The 18,814-nt window shown below is 42.6% G+C and overlaps 2 protein-coding genes and 1 pseudogene across 2 annotated transcripts; 2 read left to right on the plus strand and 1 right to left on the minus strand.

The window, feature by feature from the left end:
• The first annotated feature begins 3,506 nt into the window (after positions 1 to 3,506).
• Positions 3,507 to 8,777, plus strand: LOC148094804 (uncharacterized; annotated as a pseudogene).
• Positions 8,778 to 8,874: 97 nt separating this feature from the next.
• Positions 8,875 to 13,381, plus strand: LOC148094805 (uncharacterized). Its single transcript, XM_087837113.1, has 2 exons — positions 8,875 to 9,388; positions 9,845 to 13,381. The coding sequence occupies exons 1-2, from the start codon at positions 8,887 to 8,889 to the stop codon at positions 10,357 to 10,359; spliced, it is 1,017 nt and encodes a 338-aa protein (XP_087693239.1). The 5' UTR covers positions 8,875 to 8,886; the 3' UTR covers positions 10,360 to 13,381.
• LOC148094806 (uncharacterized) lies at positions 12,274 to 17,889 on the minus strand. Its single transcript, XM_087837112.1, has 8 exons — positions 17,799 to 17,889; positions 17,492 to 17,536; positions 15,387 to 15,448; positions 15,188 to 15,272; positions 14,784 to 14,923; positions 14,260 to 14,357; positions 13,541 to 13,631; positions 12,274 to 12,339 (listed from the first exon to the last, which is right to left on the minus strand). The coding sequence occupies exons 1-8, from the start codon at positions 17,887 to 17,889 to the stop codon at positions 12,274 to 12,276; spliced, it is 678 nt and encodes a 225-aa protein (XP_087693238.1).
• Positions 17,890 to 18,814: the final 925 nt, after the last annotated feature.

Consider the following 18,814-nt stretch of genomic DNA (forward strand, 5'->3'; position numbering starts at 1 on the left):
TGCACCTAATCCATGAAAAAGTAATGATAAAAAATGTTACAGAACCAAAACATTGCAAATGTGTTTGCTATTATTATTTTTACACTTGAATACCTCTGCAGTTTGTCGGGTGAAAAGGGGTGTTTTATTTCATTTTTAGCAGAATCATCATCATTATATCAGAATCATTTAATAAGCATTGCATTAAACATTGATTGAAGCTATTGACATTACATTTAACCTTTGAATTACAGTGATTGTTATAACCTGGTGTTAATCTTTTATTTACAGGTGTCAGAATAATTATATGATCTCTCTTTGCAGGTGTAAACATGATCACCTTACACATATGGCAGTTTGTTGCTTATTATAGAGTTGTGCCCGAGTTAATAAAGGTCAAAAACTTCAGTCAGCGCTATGACTGGCTGATCCATGGTGTGAGATGACTTTGGGCCCAGGAGGTTGCACGCGCTTACATAACACTGATATTATGTGATTCTTTGTGATTTTTTATTCAGTTATATCTTTTTATTAAGTTTTTAAGTAATGGTAGTTCATTAAACCAACATGCATTTAATATTGTATCCCTGACTCAGCGAATTATATACACGTCAACTTGATAATTTGGAAAACCTTGCAGCTGTAATGTTGTGTCTCCGTAGGGGACAGTCCGCTCCAAGGAGAGGCACTGGAGCCAGTGTCTGTCCTCGAGACGAAGAGAATGTTTTTCTTGATGTGTCTAAAGTTGTCAATATTGACTGTATTGTACTATCTGTACGCATGAGGGGGCGTTCTAATACCCTGATTTTCATAAAACAATGAGTGTGTGGAGTTTGTATTGAGATCTGATGCTGTCTGATGTATGGTGTCCATCTCCCACGCGTGTGTTCATTAAATCATCGTTTGACTTGACCCGGCCGGACCAGTGTGGTTATTTTGGGTTTTCCTCCTGTATCCCTCCTCAATATTTGAATCCGTAACAGTTTTGGGGGCTCGTCCTGTGGTATTGAGGAGGAAGGTTTGGAGGTTTGGACGGTCCGAGGTGGTCGAACGGGCAGGCACGAGCCAGTGGTCTGACGTGAGTGGGCAGGCCAGCACATCTAAAGGTAAGGCACAACCTGTTGAATGTAAATCCGAACTGTGCCAAATTGGATTGTATAAATTAAAAGTCTACTCACTGAAATTACTGGTGAAGGCCTGTTTTGATTTTGATGAAAAAATCTCATGAGTGTTGAAACTTGATATAAGCTTAAAAGTAATAATACTGGGTTAGAGGCCCGAGGTAAAGGAAAATAATACTGAGTTAGAGGCTCAGGTAGTTTGATAGGGAATTGGTCATTTTGTGAGTTAGAGGCTCCATTGGTTTAAAGGATTGCATCTGTGTTGGCCATGTTGAGAGTTAGAGGCTCCATTGTCCATAACGTTGCATCTGCGTCAGTCATACTCTTGTTTTAGAGGGTTGACGGCGGTTTAAAAGTATTATAAATTTTGTTAGAACGGTGGTTAGAGTCCACTAAGAGGCGCATAGCCCGGAGGTTACGCTCCCTCCTGGCCGCGGACGCGCGACCTTGACCTGTCGGCGAACAGGGTTAGTTCAGTTGGCTTGACTGTGGGGTACAGGGCATCCTGGAACAAGCTAGGAGTTAGAGTCTCCTTATCTGCGCTTTTTTGGGCACTGTAAATTGACTTAGGGACTTTAGAGATGAGGCCAGATACAGTTAGAGGCTGATACTGGTTAATTGATTACAAAAAAGTTGGACTTTCTTCGGTTGGACCCGTTATCTTAAATTTGTCAAAATTGTGTAGGCGCTAAAACTTTCAGGCCTGAGAGTGAGTGTAAATATAAGACGTCTGTGTAAAATAAGATAGAGAGTTGAGTGTGAAACGAGGCTGTGTGTGACGATAGCGTGCTGCAGCGCTGCGTGCCTGATTGGATTGTGTGTGTGAACATGCAAATGACGTGGCTGCTGTGAGGTACACAGAGGACGTTCATTTTTGTTTAGAGTGTGATTGACTGTTATAATTATGCTTTGCAAGTATTGTTAAAGCCCTGTAAATAACATGCTGGTTTTGTGTATTATGATAATATAAATGAGTTTTGAATATTGCTGTGAATATATGATTAATGACTGTGGTTGGCATATTTCTCTTGTGTTGCATGGCTGAAAAGTGGAAAGTTTAAAATGCTTTTGATTCAAGCAAGATATATATGAAGTTATAAGACTGTGAGCGTCTTTTTCTTTCAGTGTGAGACTATAGACAAGTATGCTTGATTAACCCAGTTGCTTTCTTGTGATAATATAAGATATAATACATATAACTCTGAGTTATTGTGGTGTATGGGGAGGTGAGTGTTTACAATTTGGATCAAATTGTAGTGAACTAATCTGAGACAAAATTTAAGTGTACTTAGAAAACCACACATTTATTCTCCTAGAAGAATCTTAATCAATAATACATTAGATAAAATTGTTGAAAGGTTATGAGCTGTCTTGATACAGAGAAAGTGGAGTTTGTCACCCTAAAAAGGATGGAATGATGCTCTACCTCTGTGTTCAAGTCTAGACATAAGTTTAAGTATATATGAGCCACTAATAAGCGTGACATAATCCATAAGGAATAAATAAAGAAAAATATATTTGTTGAATAACTTTAACAGAAGTGAATCTATGAGCACGCAATAAAGTGGACTTGTGAAAAGTAAGAAATTCATTTACATTCACACACATATTTGAAAGAAGAAAAAAAACCCCACTCAATATTGATAAATTCCTGTTCATATAAAGTTATAAAAACCCTAATAATGTTGCGATCAGCGTCCTGTCACATTGAAGTTACAGGGGTAGAGGGGCTTCTGGAGGTGAATTGTAACTGTTCTGCACAGACAGAAGAGGGAGATGCCCCTTATGAGGTGTCAGTAAGTTCAGAAATAGATCTGGACGACTTAGATCTATATATTAGTCGGTGTTTACTTTTATTTAAAGGGGTGATTGAACTAGCCATACAGGCGGATGACCCCGAGTATGAAGTCACAGAGGCGGCTATGTTTGTTTTCTCCATGGTACAAGCGGTAATAACCGGTACTGAATTTGATATGCTTTCTTAAAATTTGTAGAGTTAGTGGTGGAGAAGTCCCGAAGTGAGAAATTATTTAAAAGGAGATAATTGGCTTTTTGAAATTGTGTGGCTGACATGAATTGTTTGTGACTGTGTGTTTGAAATGGTTAATGGTGTCTGGAGTAAATGAGACTAAGTGGAGTTTGATTGTTTAGTGTTGAAGTAAAATGGCGAACTATTGAGGAGTTTGGGTTTGACTGGTTCATCACTCTCCCACCGGTTAAAATAGAATGGTGTCTATTTATTATTATGTGATACGAGAGCGCCTTGACGCAGGTTTTGTGACGACTTGGTGTGGTGAGAAGGTGTTAAACTGTGTGGCTGTAGCGTGCATAAAGTACAGCACACAATGTATTTGGGTTTATTAAATTAAATGGGAGAGTGAAATATTGTGATTAAGTGTGAACATTAATAAAACCACGGTCAACTCTCTGACGCACTGGGTTAATTGTGTGTCACCGAGCAGGTCTGGAGGAGACTGTGACCGTTGGAGTGGTGAGATTAATTCTGAGAACTCTCAAGGAGACGTAGTGGGGTGACCCAGGAGGAGGAGTCGAGTAACGTCATTGAGAGGGAGGTAAGCCTGTGTTTCAGGAAAATGGCAAACAGCTCCAGCGCGACATCTAGTGGGTCTAGGGCATTTAGGCCTATGGAGGAACAACTGCAACAGCTAAAAAAGCCATTCGCTTGGCTTTCCCTGGATCATTAAAAACAGCGGAGAAAGAATGCAAAATGATGGATGTGGAGGTAAGAAAAATTATTGCCTCCCAACAGAGAGGGCTGGAGGAGAAGATAGCCCTAAACATTGTGTTTAAAACGGAAGGAGAGAGATGCGAGCAGAAACTGGAACAACTGGAAAAGGAAACAGAGGGACGTTCAGTTAACCGGAAAGCCAAAAAAGAAATCAAGAATTTAAAGGAGACCCATGCAAAGTGCTGTAAATGGCTGTTCCTGTGGAATGGAGCATCATCTTGGATGATGGAGGATGTCATGGAGGAAACAGGAGACATGGAAAATGTCATGGAGTCATTGAAACAGCTGAAGGAGGAAAATAAGAAGATAAAGAGCCAAATGAAGGATTTAATGTCAAACCCAGAAGATGCTAACAAACCTGACACACCAAAATTATATACTTGGGCCGCAGTATCACCTAGTGCCCCACCACAATCATACATCATGCCTGTGATGACTCTTGGTGGGGGACAAGTTCATGGTCCAGATGGACAAACTGGAGTGGTTGTTGGAGGAATAGCGGACGTTGAATATACCAGCCCACTTATAGTTCGTCCCAAAGAAAGGTCAGTGACAGTTAAATGTCAGCCCCAAAGTGGGGGAGGGAGAAAGGTAGCCTCAGCTGCAGATGAAGGCTTAACCTCGCCTCCCCGCCCACTAAGTAAAGAAAAAATGTCAGACTCAGAGGTAATAATGGAGGAACAGCCAAGTTACAGTGGACAGACTGAACAGACCCTTAAAATGGAGGATACAATGTCAACGGAGGATGGAAGTGAACGGTCAACCTTTCAGGAGTTGCCAACACCAGTACGAGAAGGGCAGACCCAAACCAGTAGGTCGGAGAAACCTGACACAACGGCTAAGGACAAAAATTGGAGAGGAGAAGTCTATGGCCGGATGCATGAACATCCAAATGCATTAAGGGAAGTAATAAAAACGCTAAAAGACGTCAAGAAAAAACTGACTGAAGCTAAGCCAGAGAAGGAGAGTGAAGATGGTGCGACTTCATCAGAAGAGGAGAGTGATGAGGAAAAAGACAGAGTAGTTGAGTCAGACTCAAACGTAGGCAGAAATTTGAGATCGGGACGTGGAGGAATAGGAGTAAGAAGGCCCATGTTTCAAAGTTCAAGTGGAAAACAACACGCGGTTCGCTATAAAAAAGTGTCCTTAGAGCCAGGAGCTGCTGCCCCTGGTTATAATCTCCCTTTAATAGCAGGTTCAAAAAATGAACCACTGTACCGCCCATATAAAATAAGAGATTTGGAAGCATTGGTTAAACAACTTCCACCTATAACTGAGGGAGGAGCGAGTTGGTTAAGAACATTGAGTAGATTGACCGAAGGCCAGGAACTTGCCATTGGCGATTTCCGTGCTATTGCTGGCCACTGTATGCTCGGTGGTGGGCTAGCTGATGTAGAGGCTATAGCCCATACAACTCGGTATGCAAATGATCTGCCATACCATGAAGTGCAATGTGCCTTATCTGACGCAGTCCGTGAGAAGTACCCAACCCCTAATACTGGAGCTATACCTAAAATAAATTGGGACCCCCAACATACACCTAGGGAGTTTTTAGCAAAAGCCAAAGAGCAGTGGTTGTCAGAAACAGGTATCCATCCAGGTAATGAAGGTGAGCATCGTGCGTGGTTCCGTTCTGCGGTGCTGGCAGGGCTGCCCAATCAAGTAAAAGCTGACTTAGAGAAAAATCCAGATTTTGCTGTAGCGGACTCTGTGCAGTGGGAAAGACATGTAACACACCGGTTGCAGGAGGAACAGGATACCGCGAACAGACAAAAAAAAGAGTTGGAGGAGGCACAGGCGTCCTTGGTTAAGTTACAGCTGACAGAGGCGAGAAATAAAGTTGGAGAGAAAAAGAAGGAGGAAAAGGAGAACGCAAAGAAAATAATGATAGCTGGGCCCCGGCCTGGTCCCGCGCCTGAATGGCCAGAGGGAGACCCGGGTCTGTGCTCTGATGACAGGTGGCCCGTCAATGCACCAAGGCAGCGTCAACCCATAGGGAATTGGGGAACCGGTGGTCCGCAAAGAGGGCGTGGTGGATCAGTGAGGGGAGTGCAAAGAGCTCGTGAAACAGGGAATCCCACTAACATGCCTTGGAATGCCTGTTGGAAATGTGGAGCAGAGGGACACTGGAGTAGAGATTGTCCAGAATCTTTTCAAAGCAATCCAAGGAGAGGCTATCGACCCCAGGCACGTGGAACACAAAGAGGGAGAAATGGGTACAGGGGAGCATATCAAGCCCCGAACCCAAGTGCAGCGCCAGTCGCTCAGTACCCAGTGGCTGACTGGGGCTGGGAACAGCAGCAGTACTGAAGGAGCCCGGAGAGACCAAACAGCATGGGGATGGCAGACCCTATGCTGTCAATGACCGTGGAAGGGACAGAATTGCCCTTTCTAGTGGACACTGGAGCAACATATTCCACATTGAGAGCAACACCAGACTGTGCCACACTTTCCTATCACACAGTTAATGTGGTGGGTTTTTCCGGGGTTCCAATGACTCTGCCGTTGACCGATCCAGCCGTGACAAAGCTGGGAAAGCAGACTGTGAAACATCAATATGTGGTGTCACCTCAAGTGCCAGTGAATCTCATGGGCAGGGACCTGCTCGTGAAGCTGGGAGCTACTATCATGTGCTCTGCAGATGGACTGTCTGTTACTCTGCCAGGAGGACAGCATTTCCCGTGCCTGGGAACAAACTCAAAGACTCAATATCTGCTTCAGAACTGTGAACAACCCAAAGCCGACATTTACTGGGGAAGGCTGCTGGAGGAAGGCATTCTAAGTCAATTCCAACTGTGGAGACCCTGGATAATGAGCTTGGCAGTTTACTCCCCACCACGAGATCCATACCACGTCACTCTTTTTTATGACAGGGAAAATGATGACACCTATCGTGAACTATTCCAGTCTGATCTTGAGGGTCAGAGCTGGAATGTGCAAACAAATAACATTTACATTGGGCCAGAAGGTGTAGCCGCGGCTGTAAAATTAACTGATGAACAACTGCCTTGGTATAATGTGGGAGAAAATTCGGCCCCTCACATTACATTGGCGGTCCACGAAGGTCATGGAGCATGTGATCTGGGACCAATGGTCAGGCGGGCGCTGGACGACGCAGGGTGGCAAAGCACCCAAATTCCAAATTTATGTTATGCACCAAATTCTAAAATCTATCGTATAACTTGCATGTCTAATGATGTAGTGACCCTTGAACATCAAGAAATTTCAGAAACATATGGAAGAGAGAGAGCAGATCATCCTGATGCAGTTGCTGAACTGTCAAAACTGCCTGACAGTTTGTGGTCCAAAGGGCCCACAGATGTTGGCCTGGCCACCTGTTCGCCTATCCTGTTCCACCTGAAATCAAACACACCAATCAACAGACCGCAGTATAAACATAAACCTGAAGCAGAAGAAGGAATTGCAGAAACAATTGAAGGGCTGTTAAATGCCGGAGTGTTAGAGCCATCTTACTCACATTGGAACACACCAATTCTACCGGTGGAGAAATCTGGAACAGGAAAGTATCGTATGGCACATGATTTGCGTGCCATTAATGCCATATTGCACACTAACACTGTACCTGTTCCAAACCCTTACACTGCACTATCAGATATTAAGTGTGACCAAAAGTGGTTCACTTGTATTGACCTAGCAAATGCATTCTTTTGTCTTCCACTGCATGAGTCACTCAGAGACATTTTCTCATTCACATACAGAGGCAAAAAATTCAGATACACACGTCTACCACAAGGTTTTGCACTTTCTCCTGGCATTTTCAATCAGGTGCTCAAAGAGGCCCTGTCAACATGTAATTTGCCAGATGGATGTACATTGATTCAATATGTCGATGATCTTCTCATTGCAGCCCCGTCAGCAGCGGATTGTGCGGCAGCCTCGCTCGTCGTGTTGAATAGATTGGTGGAGTGTGGCTTCAAAGTGAGTAAAGAAAAGTTGCAATTGGTTCGACCTGAGGTAACATTTTTGGGTCGGGTAATCGCACACAAATCAGTGGGTTTAATGAACACACACAGAGACCAAATTCTGACACACCCAAAACCGCGAACAGTGAGAGAAATGCTTTCTTTCCTTGGGTTGACAGGTTACAGCAGAAAGTTCATTCCTGACTATGTAGGTAAAACTGCCCCTTTAAGGGGCCTACTGAAGCAAGTTGGCGTTCGAAATCTTAAGGCTGAATTGCCTTGGACGCCTGACACTGAAATCGCGTTTATTGCATTAAAACAGGATCTGTCAAGAGCATCTGATTTGGTTACACCTAATTATGATGAGCCATTCTATTTGGATATTTCCGAAACAAACTCCGTCGTAAACGGGGTGTTGTTTCAGAAAAAAGGGGGGAGTAGGGATGTTCTCATGTATGTTAGTATAAAACTGCATCCAACAGAAGCAAGACATCCCACATGCACACAACATGCAGCAGGGGTTGCCAAAGTCATTCAGAAAACAGCACATGTAGTGAGAGGACATCCACTAAAAATACTCACTACACATAGTATAGTGGCGTACGTGAACTCACAAGCATTTAGTATGACGCCACGGGCACAACAGAAGTTGAGTAAAGTTTTGGAGGCTCCAAATTTGACATTCACACATGAAGGAATTAACATGGCAGATTTAATGGGAGCAGGGGAACCACATGACTGCGTCAAAAGAGCACAGGTTGAAGAAAAAATTAGAGAGGACCTGAAGGCGGAACCTATACCTGGAGCTGAGGATTGGTTCACAGATGGATGTTGCCACAGAGATGAAGAAGGACTAAAAACCGGCTATGCGGTGGTCTGTAGAGTAGGAAATGAGTATCAGGTCAAAGAAGCAGGAAGGATTGAGGGACAGCAGTCGGCTCAGAGAGCTGAAGTGATAGCCCTAGCTCGAGCTTTGAGGTTAGCTAAGGATATGAGAGTGAACATCTACACAGACTCAGCGTATGCATTCGGAGCAGCGCACGTGGAGCTGCCTCAATGGAAAAGAGCAGGATTCAGAACAGCAACCAACGCACCTATTTGCCACAAGAAGGAAATGGAGGAATTGGAGGAGGCCTTGGCCGATCCAAGAGAAGTGAGTATCATAAAATGCAAAGGACACTCACAAGGAACCAGCATGGTGGCAAAAGGAAACCAGAAAGCGGACGAAGCCGCAAAGGAGGCAGCAGGTTACAAAGGACGGAGACAAATGATACAGGTAATTGCAGAAGAGGAAGGGCCAATTAACCAAATGGAGGAGGTCAAACAGGCCCAGGAGGAGGCATCCCCAGAGGAAAAGGGGGTGTGGAAAAATAAGGGAGCCTGGCAGGATGGAGGCTTGTGGAGGGGGCCAGACGGGCGTCCCGTGCTAACAGACGAAATGGCGAAACAGAAGGTGAGCGAGGCCCACGGGCTTGGACACGTCGGAATAGCACAGATGGAGAGAAATCTGTGTCACTGGTGGCACCCTAACCTCAGAGAAATGATAAGGGAGAAGGCCAAAAGGTGTCTAATCTGTGGAGCACACAATCCCAAGCCAGTGATCAAACCAGAATTGGGTAAGTTCCGGATGCCTGAGAGGCCGGGAGAGGAGATTGTCATTGATTTCACTGATATGATTGATTCAGGCCCTGGTGGTCTTCGTTATTTGTTGGTGTGTGTAGATGTACTGACCGGCTGGCCAGAGGCATGGGCGACTAAAAAGGAAGATGCGAGGACCGTGATCAAATGTTTAATCAATCATTATATTCCTCGACATGGGTTCCCTAAAAAAATTCGATCAGATAATGGAACCCACTTTAAAAATCAAGATTTGGCAAAGGTGGAAAAAATGTTGGGAGTTCAGCACAAATTTGGAACAGTGTATCATCCTCAATCCCAAGGGAAAGTAGAAAGGATGAATTTAAATTTGAAAAATAAATTAGCTAAAATCTGCGCGCAAACAGGGCTCAATTGGGTCGCGGCCCTGCCGATTGCGTTGATGACCATAAGATGTTCTGTTAATCAGTCCACAGGTTTCACGCCATACGAGCTGCTGACTGGGAGACAGTTTCCGGCACCTTGGACGGTGGGCCCGGTCGAACAGGGCACGAGAGGGAACAGGTCTCACGCAGACTATTGGAACGAGTTAAAGGCGCTTGTGTCCAGCTTCACAAAGCAGGTGGCTTGTGAAAAACCCCCAGGAGAAGGAGAGGTCCCAGACGCGAGAGTAGTGTGGCTGAAGGTCATCAAACGCAAGTGGAAGGAACCTCGTTGGACTGGTCCATACGAGGTGTTGGCCCGGACGGCGAAAGCAGTTCAACTGAAAGGGAAAGGCGACAACTGGTACCATTGGTCGCAGTGTGCACCGGCACACGACAGCTGGGTGGAAAAAATTGCAACTCCACCCAACACAGGTGAAAAACAGAGGCAGAATAAACCCTCACACCTGTGCAACGGGCCGACCGGTAGTCTACCTGGGAGGCCGAAGAACGAAGACCAGCTTAGGAGGAAGTCACCGCGACAGCAAAAAGGAGCAGTATCAAATTGAAGATTTCACATAAAGGCTTTGATAAGAAGAGTTTTGAACTTGTATGTAAAAAAAAAAAAAAAAAAGACAAAAATAACAAAAAACAAGTCATACATGATACAATGCCATTACAACAATCAGAAACCTGTGATGAGAGAGAAGTTACAAAAATTAACAAAATGTTACTTCGTCTGATGTTAACTATGTTATTAATCACCGCTATATGTTTTTTGGTTTATTTGTTGCAGACCGGCCCACGCAGACTGTCTGAGCACGGAGGTCATTCCAGCCCAGCGCCACTCGATATACCACTGAGTGAACTCAAGTCGCGGGCGAGAATGAAGCGCGAAATCTCTGGTAAAACGGATGAGTGTCTCAGCACTTATGGTGGTTTAGAATTAGATTATGTTAATGGCTCCACAACCTCTTTTACATTTGATTTGTGTGATGTTTTTAACTGTAAGGGCGCGAGCGGCAATTGGAGAGGATACAATGTGTGGATCTGCTGGGATTACTCAGTGAGTACACACTGCGAAAGGGGAAATCGGCCTTATGACGGGTGGTGTAGGAATTGGAATCAGGTAAAGGGTTATACTGGGGAAAATTGGGAACCGTCAGAATTAGGACCAGGAAATGAGCTTAAACTTCAAAGGGATTACAGTCCATCTAAAAATCTGTTGACTTTGGCAGCGGGAAAAACCTGTATATTTAGTTGTGGGCGTGGAAACTGTAGGAGTTGATCCAAAAAGGTTAATTAAAGTTAATTTCTTAGGAAAACATAACATAGTACAGTCAGTTAGAAAAGAAACAGCAACACACGTGACTTTCAATTCAATCAACTCTGTTACTTCTTTTACAGGCCAAAAAGGAAGCGGGTCGTCGGAGGCGGTACCAGAGGAGCAGGAACCAAACGGTAGACGGGTCCTGTCAGTGGACTACAGCACATTAAAACCTCGAGATTTGATTGAACGCGCCACCGGGTTCAGTGACAGTAACATCTGGCTGGACTGGATGGCTCAAAATGCGAGAGAACAAAAATTGTCTAATTGTGTAGCTTGTGCTTCCGCTAGACCGCGTTTGTTCACAGAGCCGGCGCCACTGCATCCAGAGGATCAGTGGGGCTATAATTGCATGTTGCGAATGACGAGAGAAGTAGTGAATAGTGGGAATTGCACTGTTTTGTCCAGTTTATTTCCCCCTATCCACAAATACACCCAAGTAGGACCGTTTATGCCTAGAAAGGATAATTATACGTGTTTTAAGTTCTCCACCGATAAAGTAAAGTATAATTTGGGAGAAATTGATCCCAGTTGGTGTTCTGTTACACACATGGGGAGGACCACAAATAATGTAAGTGATGCGACCACACTGATTGGAACCTGGGCCAGGAGCGGGCTTATTGCGGCCACAAGACTCTTTTGGTTCGTGTTCCTCTGGGAAGCGTGGGGACGTGCGCGATGGTGAGACTAGGAGCGCCACTTATGCTAATTGGAAATCAGGTAAAAGCGACCCCACAGCGCAACACACGCACATTGGCAGCCAGACGCAAGAGACACATTTCGCTAAAAAGACAAATTGATGGAACACATGTTTATGACCCTAGAATGAATTCACCAACCTGGATCGACTCCATTGGAGTGCCCAGGGGGGTTCCAAGTGAATATAAACTTGCTGACCAAATAGCAGCCGGTTTTGAAAATCTTCCAATAATCTCTGCTTTCTTTCCAGTGACCCCAAACAAGAACGTAGATAGGATTAATTATGTTCATTATAATGTGCTGAGACTCTCTAACCTGACCAGAGACGGGATGGAGGGGTTAGCGGAGCAGGTGGGTCCCACCTCATTAATGGGTGTGCAAAATAGGATGGCCCTTGATATGCTATTAGCAGAAAAAGGGGGCGTTTGTGCCATGTTTGGAGATCAGTGCTGCACCTTCATTCCAAACAACACCGCTCCGGACGGCTCAGTGACTCGGGCTCTTGAGGGCTTAAAGAGCCTGTCTGAAACGATGCATGATCACTCAGGAGTTGACAATCCGCTGGAGGGCTGGATGGACTCTGTGTTCGGACGGTGGAAAGGGCTTGTGCTTTCGGTCATGCTTACTTTGTCTATTTTGGTGGGTATTTTTGTTATTTGTGGGTGTTGTTTCATTCCTTGTGCCAGAGCATTGTTAGAGAAAGTAATCACAAGGGCAGTGGACCCTAGAGTTGTGACTCCGATGTCCATGATGCCATTGATGCACGTAGAACAGGCTGTGTAGATCAAGAATTGATATAACATTTGGTGTTGTGACCTCTGGATTCTCCTAGAGGTCAACAGAGGGAATTGTCGGGTGAAAAGGGGTGTTTTATTTCATTTTTAGCAGAATCATCATCATTATATCAGAATCATTTAATAAGCATTGCATTAAACATTGATTGAAGCTATTGACATTACATTTAACCTTTGAATTACAGTGATTGTTATAACCTGGTGTTAATCTTTTATTTACAGGTGTCAGAATAATTATATGAGCTCTCTTTGCAGGTGTAAACATGATCACCTTACACATATGGCAGTTTGTTGCTTATTATAGAGTTGTGCCCGAGTTAATAAAGGTCAAAAACTTCAGTCAGCGCTATGACTGGCTGATCCATGGTGTGAGATGACTTTGGGCCCAGGAGGTTGCACGCGCTTACATAACACTGATATTATGTGATTCTTTGTGATTTTTTATTCAGTTATATCTTTTTATTAAGTTTTTAAGTAATGGTAGTTCATTAAACCAACATGCATTTAATATTGTATCCCTGACTCAGCGAATTATATACACGTCAACTTGATAATTTGGAAAACCTTGCAGCTGTAATGTTGTGTCTCCGTAGGGGACAGTCCGCTCCAAGGAGAGGCACTGGAGCCAGTGTCTGTCCTCGAGACGAAGAGAATGTTTTTCTTGATGTGTCTAAAGTTGTCAATATTGACTGTATTGTACTATCTGTACGCATGAGGGGGCGTTCTAATACCCTGATTTTCATAAAACAATGAGTGTGTGGAGTTTGTATTGAGATCTAATGCTGTCTGATGTATGGTGTCCATCTCCCACGCGTGTGTTCATTAAATCATCGTTTGACTTGACCCGGCCGGACCAGTGTGGTTATTTTGGGTTTTCCTCCTGTATCCCTCCTCAATATTTGAATCCGTAACAAGTTCAACAACTGGTACATGTGTTATTGTTGCCTGTGGTCTGGTGATGGATCCACTGCCTTTAGCAGCCTCACATAGCTCCTTTTGCCACCGTTTCCTCCTCATGTCCCTACAGGACATGTCTGGACATTGTGATATCATGAGTAATAATTTTAAAACATCTATACACATCAAATATGCACACACTGTGCAGAGTACTATACATACTATTGCCACAAGTGTTCATCATGGTGGTGATACATAATACTTCCCTCATTATTTAGTCATAGTGCTATAATAATATATAACATATATAACAAGCACTCAGTGACACGTCAAACACGTGGTGCAACGCCACATGGACTGCCCCGGATAATTTAAACATATACGTGCATTAAACAGCATGCTTCACCGCTCTTACCACAATTTAGTGTAAATTTACACTTTATTTATAGCGTAAATTGCAGTGAGAGCTTCCAATACTCAGATTTTAATGTGAATTTATGTAATTCCTGGCAAGTTACAGCATTTTAATATAAATACAAGACACATGCAGGCAGAATGAGCACCATTTCACTGTGTTCGTCAGTGAAGAATATGAAAGAGATTCCACTAGGATTGGTGGTTTGCCATGTTTGGATTTGCTGTTTGTTTGGTTCTTTGGCGTCTAGTGTTCTCCGGTTATTTGTTTTTTTAATTTGTAAATTAAAAATATTGTTAAAAGAAAAACAGTCATGTATAACACATAAAATCTTTACCTTTCTGCATCTGCCGGTTCAGATTCTGACATTTTCTCTGGATCAGACGGGCTGGGTGAAGGCGAGGGCTCTTCACTTAGTCCACTGGGGCTTTCCATCTGAGTCAGAAAGACAAAAGAAGATTTAAATGCATTAAAACTGTGACTTAAAAACTCTACAGAGTCCCTGAGAACAGTCTAAATCTGCATACAGAGATCTGACAAAAGATGTTATTCAACTAATTGGTTGTCCAGCTCTTCAACACTCATTTCCAAAGGAGTGAAATTAATGTGAAGTTTTTGTGAGAGTGTTTTACTGAGCACTTTAGAGTTTAATGATATGTGAAGTCGCTCCAGGGGAGGAAAAAGAGTAAAAGCAAAATTAAAAATATCTCATGTTCTCTGCCATTTAAATAGTGATACCATGGGTGCCAGTTTAGCTTAGTGGGTGAACAGGCAACCGCATGCCACATGACTGAGACGCACCGACCAAGTTTGAGACCGACCCGTGGCCCTTTGCTGCATCTCCTCTCCCTCTCCACAAACCTCATCTGGGCTTTTCCCTCTCAGTTGTTCAGCATCCGTGCCTTCTTGTTTTTCGGACTCCACAGACGGAGGGCTAGCTCGGACTGTGGCCCATCCATCACCAGAACTCTCAACGTGCTCATTATCATTTGTCTTTGTTTCTGTAATGGACCAAAATATAAAATCAAATTATTTAACACATGATCCTGTTCACAAGATGTAGGAAGTAGCTCAAAAGTTTTCGCACACAAAACTATACAAACAACAAGGGGAAAAGGCAAGCAACCCAGGGATAGCTGAAGGGCCTGTGTGGCAGCTAAAGCTTAAAATGCATTATTTTAGCACATCATTAATGTCAGTTTTTAAATGCTGTGAATCAAATTTTATGTAAATTTGTCAAAATACTTAAATTTTTAGATTGTAACCTTTCTTTCCCTGCACGGACATCACCATGTCTTGTACTTTCTTGTACCGCAGCAGTGACTGTTTCAGTTCTTCAATTTTACGATCCTGCAAAGGAAAAGGTAATGAAAAAGAAAAATGAGGTCAGTTTATCCCCCCCCCCGGAGCAGCTTTGGGTAGCTGGGATGTGATACACGGTGAATCCTAGTTGGTCACATGTACCTTTTCTTCATTTGCTGCCATCAAAGACTCCACTGCCTTCTTCATCCTCTGGACTTCCACATCTAGAGAGGAGAGAAAAAGATTACTGAAAGAGTTCCTGGTGTGAAGTTTGAGGGTGTTAAAATGTGAGGATATGTAAAATTTAAACATACAGGATGCAACATTACAGGCTGTCAGTCCAGCAACATCACGGCCACACTGCTTTTTAGAAACCAAACGTACACACAGTGTTGGTGTGAGCGGGTGTTTTACATGTTAACCTTTGCTCAAACATTTCCACTTTTCAACACACTGACACACACTCTGATAGCGGTCCCTTTCAGTACTTGTGTATTTTGGCATACCTCAGCCTTTTCTACCAGTTTCCCTTCTTTCTTCACAGCCACCCTTTCACTGAGAACATTTCTGATACTTTAGAAAACAGATGGATGAACAGAACTTTTTTTGTCCTCCACTTGTTCAGTTTCCTAATTTTTTTACACTGCAAATTATGCTTATATCTCTCAAACTGTTATTGTTGGCAGTAGGGATGCACCGATACCGATACTGGTATCGGGTATCAGGGGCCGATACTGTAAAATGTGTGTGTACTCATACTCGTAAAAGTTAACCGATACCATGAACCGATACCAACTTATTTCATTAATCAGAGGGAGGCTTGTCATTTCTGTTGTAGTTTTTTAGATTGGCCACTAGGGGGCCAATTATTATTTTATTTATTATTTATTTTATAATTTTTTATATTTTATTATTTATTTAATAAGAATTATTTTGTTTGTTTGTTTACAATATGGACACTCTGCAATAATTTAAAAGTTTATTTTATTCGAAACCTAATTTGTATTTATTTTATTCCAAACAGAAGTGTTTATTTATTATTCTGAAAGCTCGAGACAGTGCCAATAGTTCAGTGATATTTTGTAAAATTACAAAGTGGAGACTCTGCAATAATTTAACAGAAGTGCTTATTTTTCACTTGAAATTTTTTTGTGGTCATTTTTATTAAGATTTTATTTTTTATCGGCAGGGAATATAATAAAACCTGTCTTCCAATTAATTGTATTTGTGTGTGTGTGTGTGTGTGTGGTAGAAGTATCGTTTTTTTGTACTCTGTATCGGCAAGTACTCAGATCCAAGTATCGGTTTGAAAAAATTGGTATCGTTGCATCCCTAGTTGGCAGTGAAACAAAAGGCCAAAACTTTGAGATAAATCTACTCAAGGATGACTACAAACAAAGAAAATCCTTCTTCTGGAGTGAACCTGATAGAAAAGCTGCAGAATGACCTCAAGAAACTCATTTATACTGAAACATTTTGAGAATCTGGCTGAGCAGAAGCAGTCCTAAGGATAAACTGTCTGTTAAACATTAAACTGGTCTGGTCTACAGCTACAAATGTTTATTCAAGGTTACTTCTACCCAAGAAAAGTTTGACTAGTTATTAAACTCGGGGGCCTCGCTTATTTTTCCTCACCTGCACTGTAAATGTTTAAAAGGTATGCTCAAGACATGAAGGTAGCTTGTGTTTTTGCTTTAGTCAATAGGATTCTTAAAATGGACACTTGTAATTTGTACTTCAATATAGAGAATCATGGAGAGTGCGTGTGCTGTGCATGAAAAATGAAACTGTTCTATACAGATGAATGTAGAGTATAGTATATATAACTGATGGGAAAGTGGACATTTATTAAGACAGCTGTACATGAAAGAAACTGAAAAGCACAACAGCAGGACAGGTTAGCAGGGTGCGCACACACGCACACACAGGTTGCTGGTGAAGAGAGGTAGGTGATTAACGTTGGAAGACATGAGTCAGAAGGTGGAGTAAGCAGTCTGAAGGGTCACAACAAACAGTTCATTCTTCATTCCTGCTAACAACACAAGGCAAACTGTTCTTGTTGCTGTTGTAGCCGGGCATTAAAAACTCAGTGACAAGATTCGTGCCATTAAAAAAAAAAAGTTGAGATGTGGCGCGCTGTGGTCGGGTACTAGCACTGCAACTGGTTATAATGGACAAGCAGAGTTCAGATGGCTCATGCTCGTTCATGCAAATACGGGTGGAGGTGAGTGCAATAATAAAATCACGGACATAAAACCCCCCCTTACGTTTTTCTTTCAGCCTCTTTCTAAGAGTTTCATCTGGATCAGAGACTAAACAGGACAAGAAATTATAAAGTTGGTGCCTAGTAAATGCAGACTTAAGGAAGTGGTGTTTCTGATTGCACTTGACTTAACCATGCATTATAGCAAAATGCAGTAATGCGTGGTCAAGTAAATTATTTGCAAAAATACATACATTTTTGAGCGTGAAAACAGAATCTAACCAGATTTAATCATTTTATGCCTCAAAAATTAAAAAGAAGAAGAAGAAGAAGAGGTGCCAAAGGGAGAGGTCAAAAAACCATAATCATACAGCAAGCACAACAGTCATCCTGGGAAAAGCCGACCTTCATCGCCTGGAGTTTGTGCTCTTTCCTCTGTTTCTCATACTGCATCTGGCCCATTTTGATTTTCAGGCTAGAAAGTTTGGCCATTAGTGACTAGCAGTAAAGAGACAAGCCACGGAAAGAAGAAGAAAACAGAAATGGGAAGGAGAGAAGATAAAAAGAGATCAAGAAATGTTGAATATCTAAATTTCCAGGAAAATGACCACTAAAGCAGATTAAAAGTAGGCACCGCAACAAACAACAAAACCCCCAAAGCTACACGCAGTTACTACATGCAGTTCAAGAAGCATACGATAGAAAACATCCAAAGCAATCATCTGGAAAATTCTAGTAAGCAGAGTCCCTCCTTCACCTTTTCTAACGTCAGCATATAAAAGGGTGGTGGCAGTCTGATAGTCAGCTGGCCTTCACCTAGTTTAGTTTAGCTTTTTGTGTTCTTGGTTAACTTCTCTTTTCAAACTGTAAAACAAACAATTTTCTTGTCTGTGTTGTAACAATTAAGGGTCCATTTGATATTTGAACTCGTTTCCTTTTGCAACCAAAACCTAAATTCACAGCATTCAAACAGCCATGAGAATCTCTGAATGAGAAGGAAAAAAAATCCTAAATAACACGAAAAAATCTTAGATGTTGTTAATGGGATTGGATTAAGAGGCAAAAGGGTGACAAACTCTTTGTGACCAGGAGAGAGGAAAAAAAACATGGTGGTTAGTAATCCCCCAGCCTCTGACTGACCACCTTCAAAGCAATTGCATCAGTTACCTGGCAGAAGGCAATTTGACTCAAAATAACTGAACTCCTTCTCAGACAATTTGGTAAAGGTTTGTCAATATGTCATCTAATTCATAACACCCCATTACACTGCAATCAATCAGAGTCACTGTTCCAGTGAGTGCAAATCATCTATGATGAGCCTTTTTGCAATAGAGGACTCAAGTCAGTGGCTGCATTGTGGTTATATCCCACATAAAAAGGAAGGCTG

This window comes from Neolamprologus brichardi, unplaced genomic scaffold (assembly GCF_056152115.1).
Source record: "Neolamprologus brichardi isolate AB-2024 unplaced genomic scaffold, ASM5615211v1 NODE_ptg000163l+_length_46295_cov_1, whole genome shotgun sequence".
Taxonomy (NCBI): domain Eukaryota; kingdom Metazoa; phylum Chordata; class Actinopteri; order Cichliformes; family Cichlidae; genus Neolamprologus; species Neolamprologus brichardi.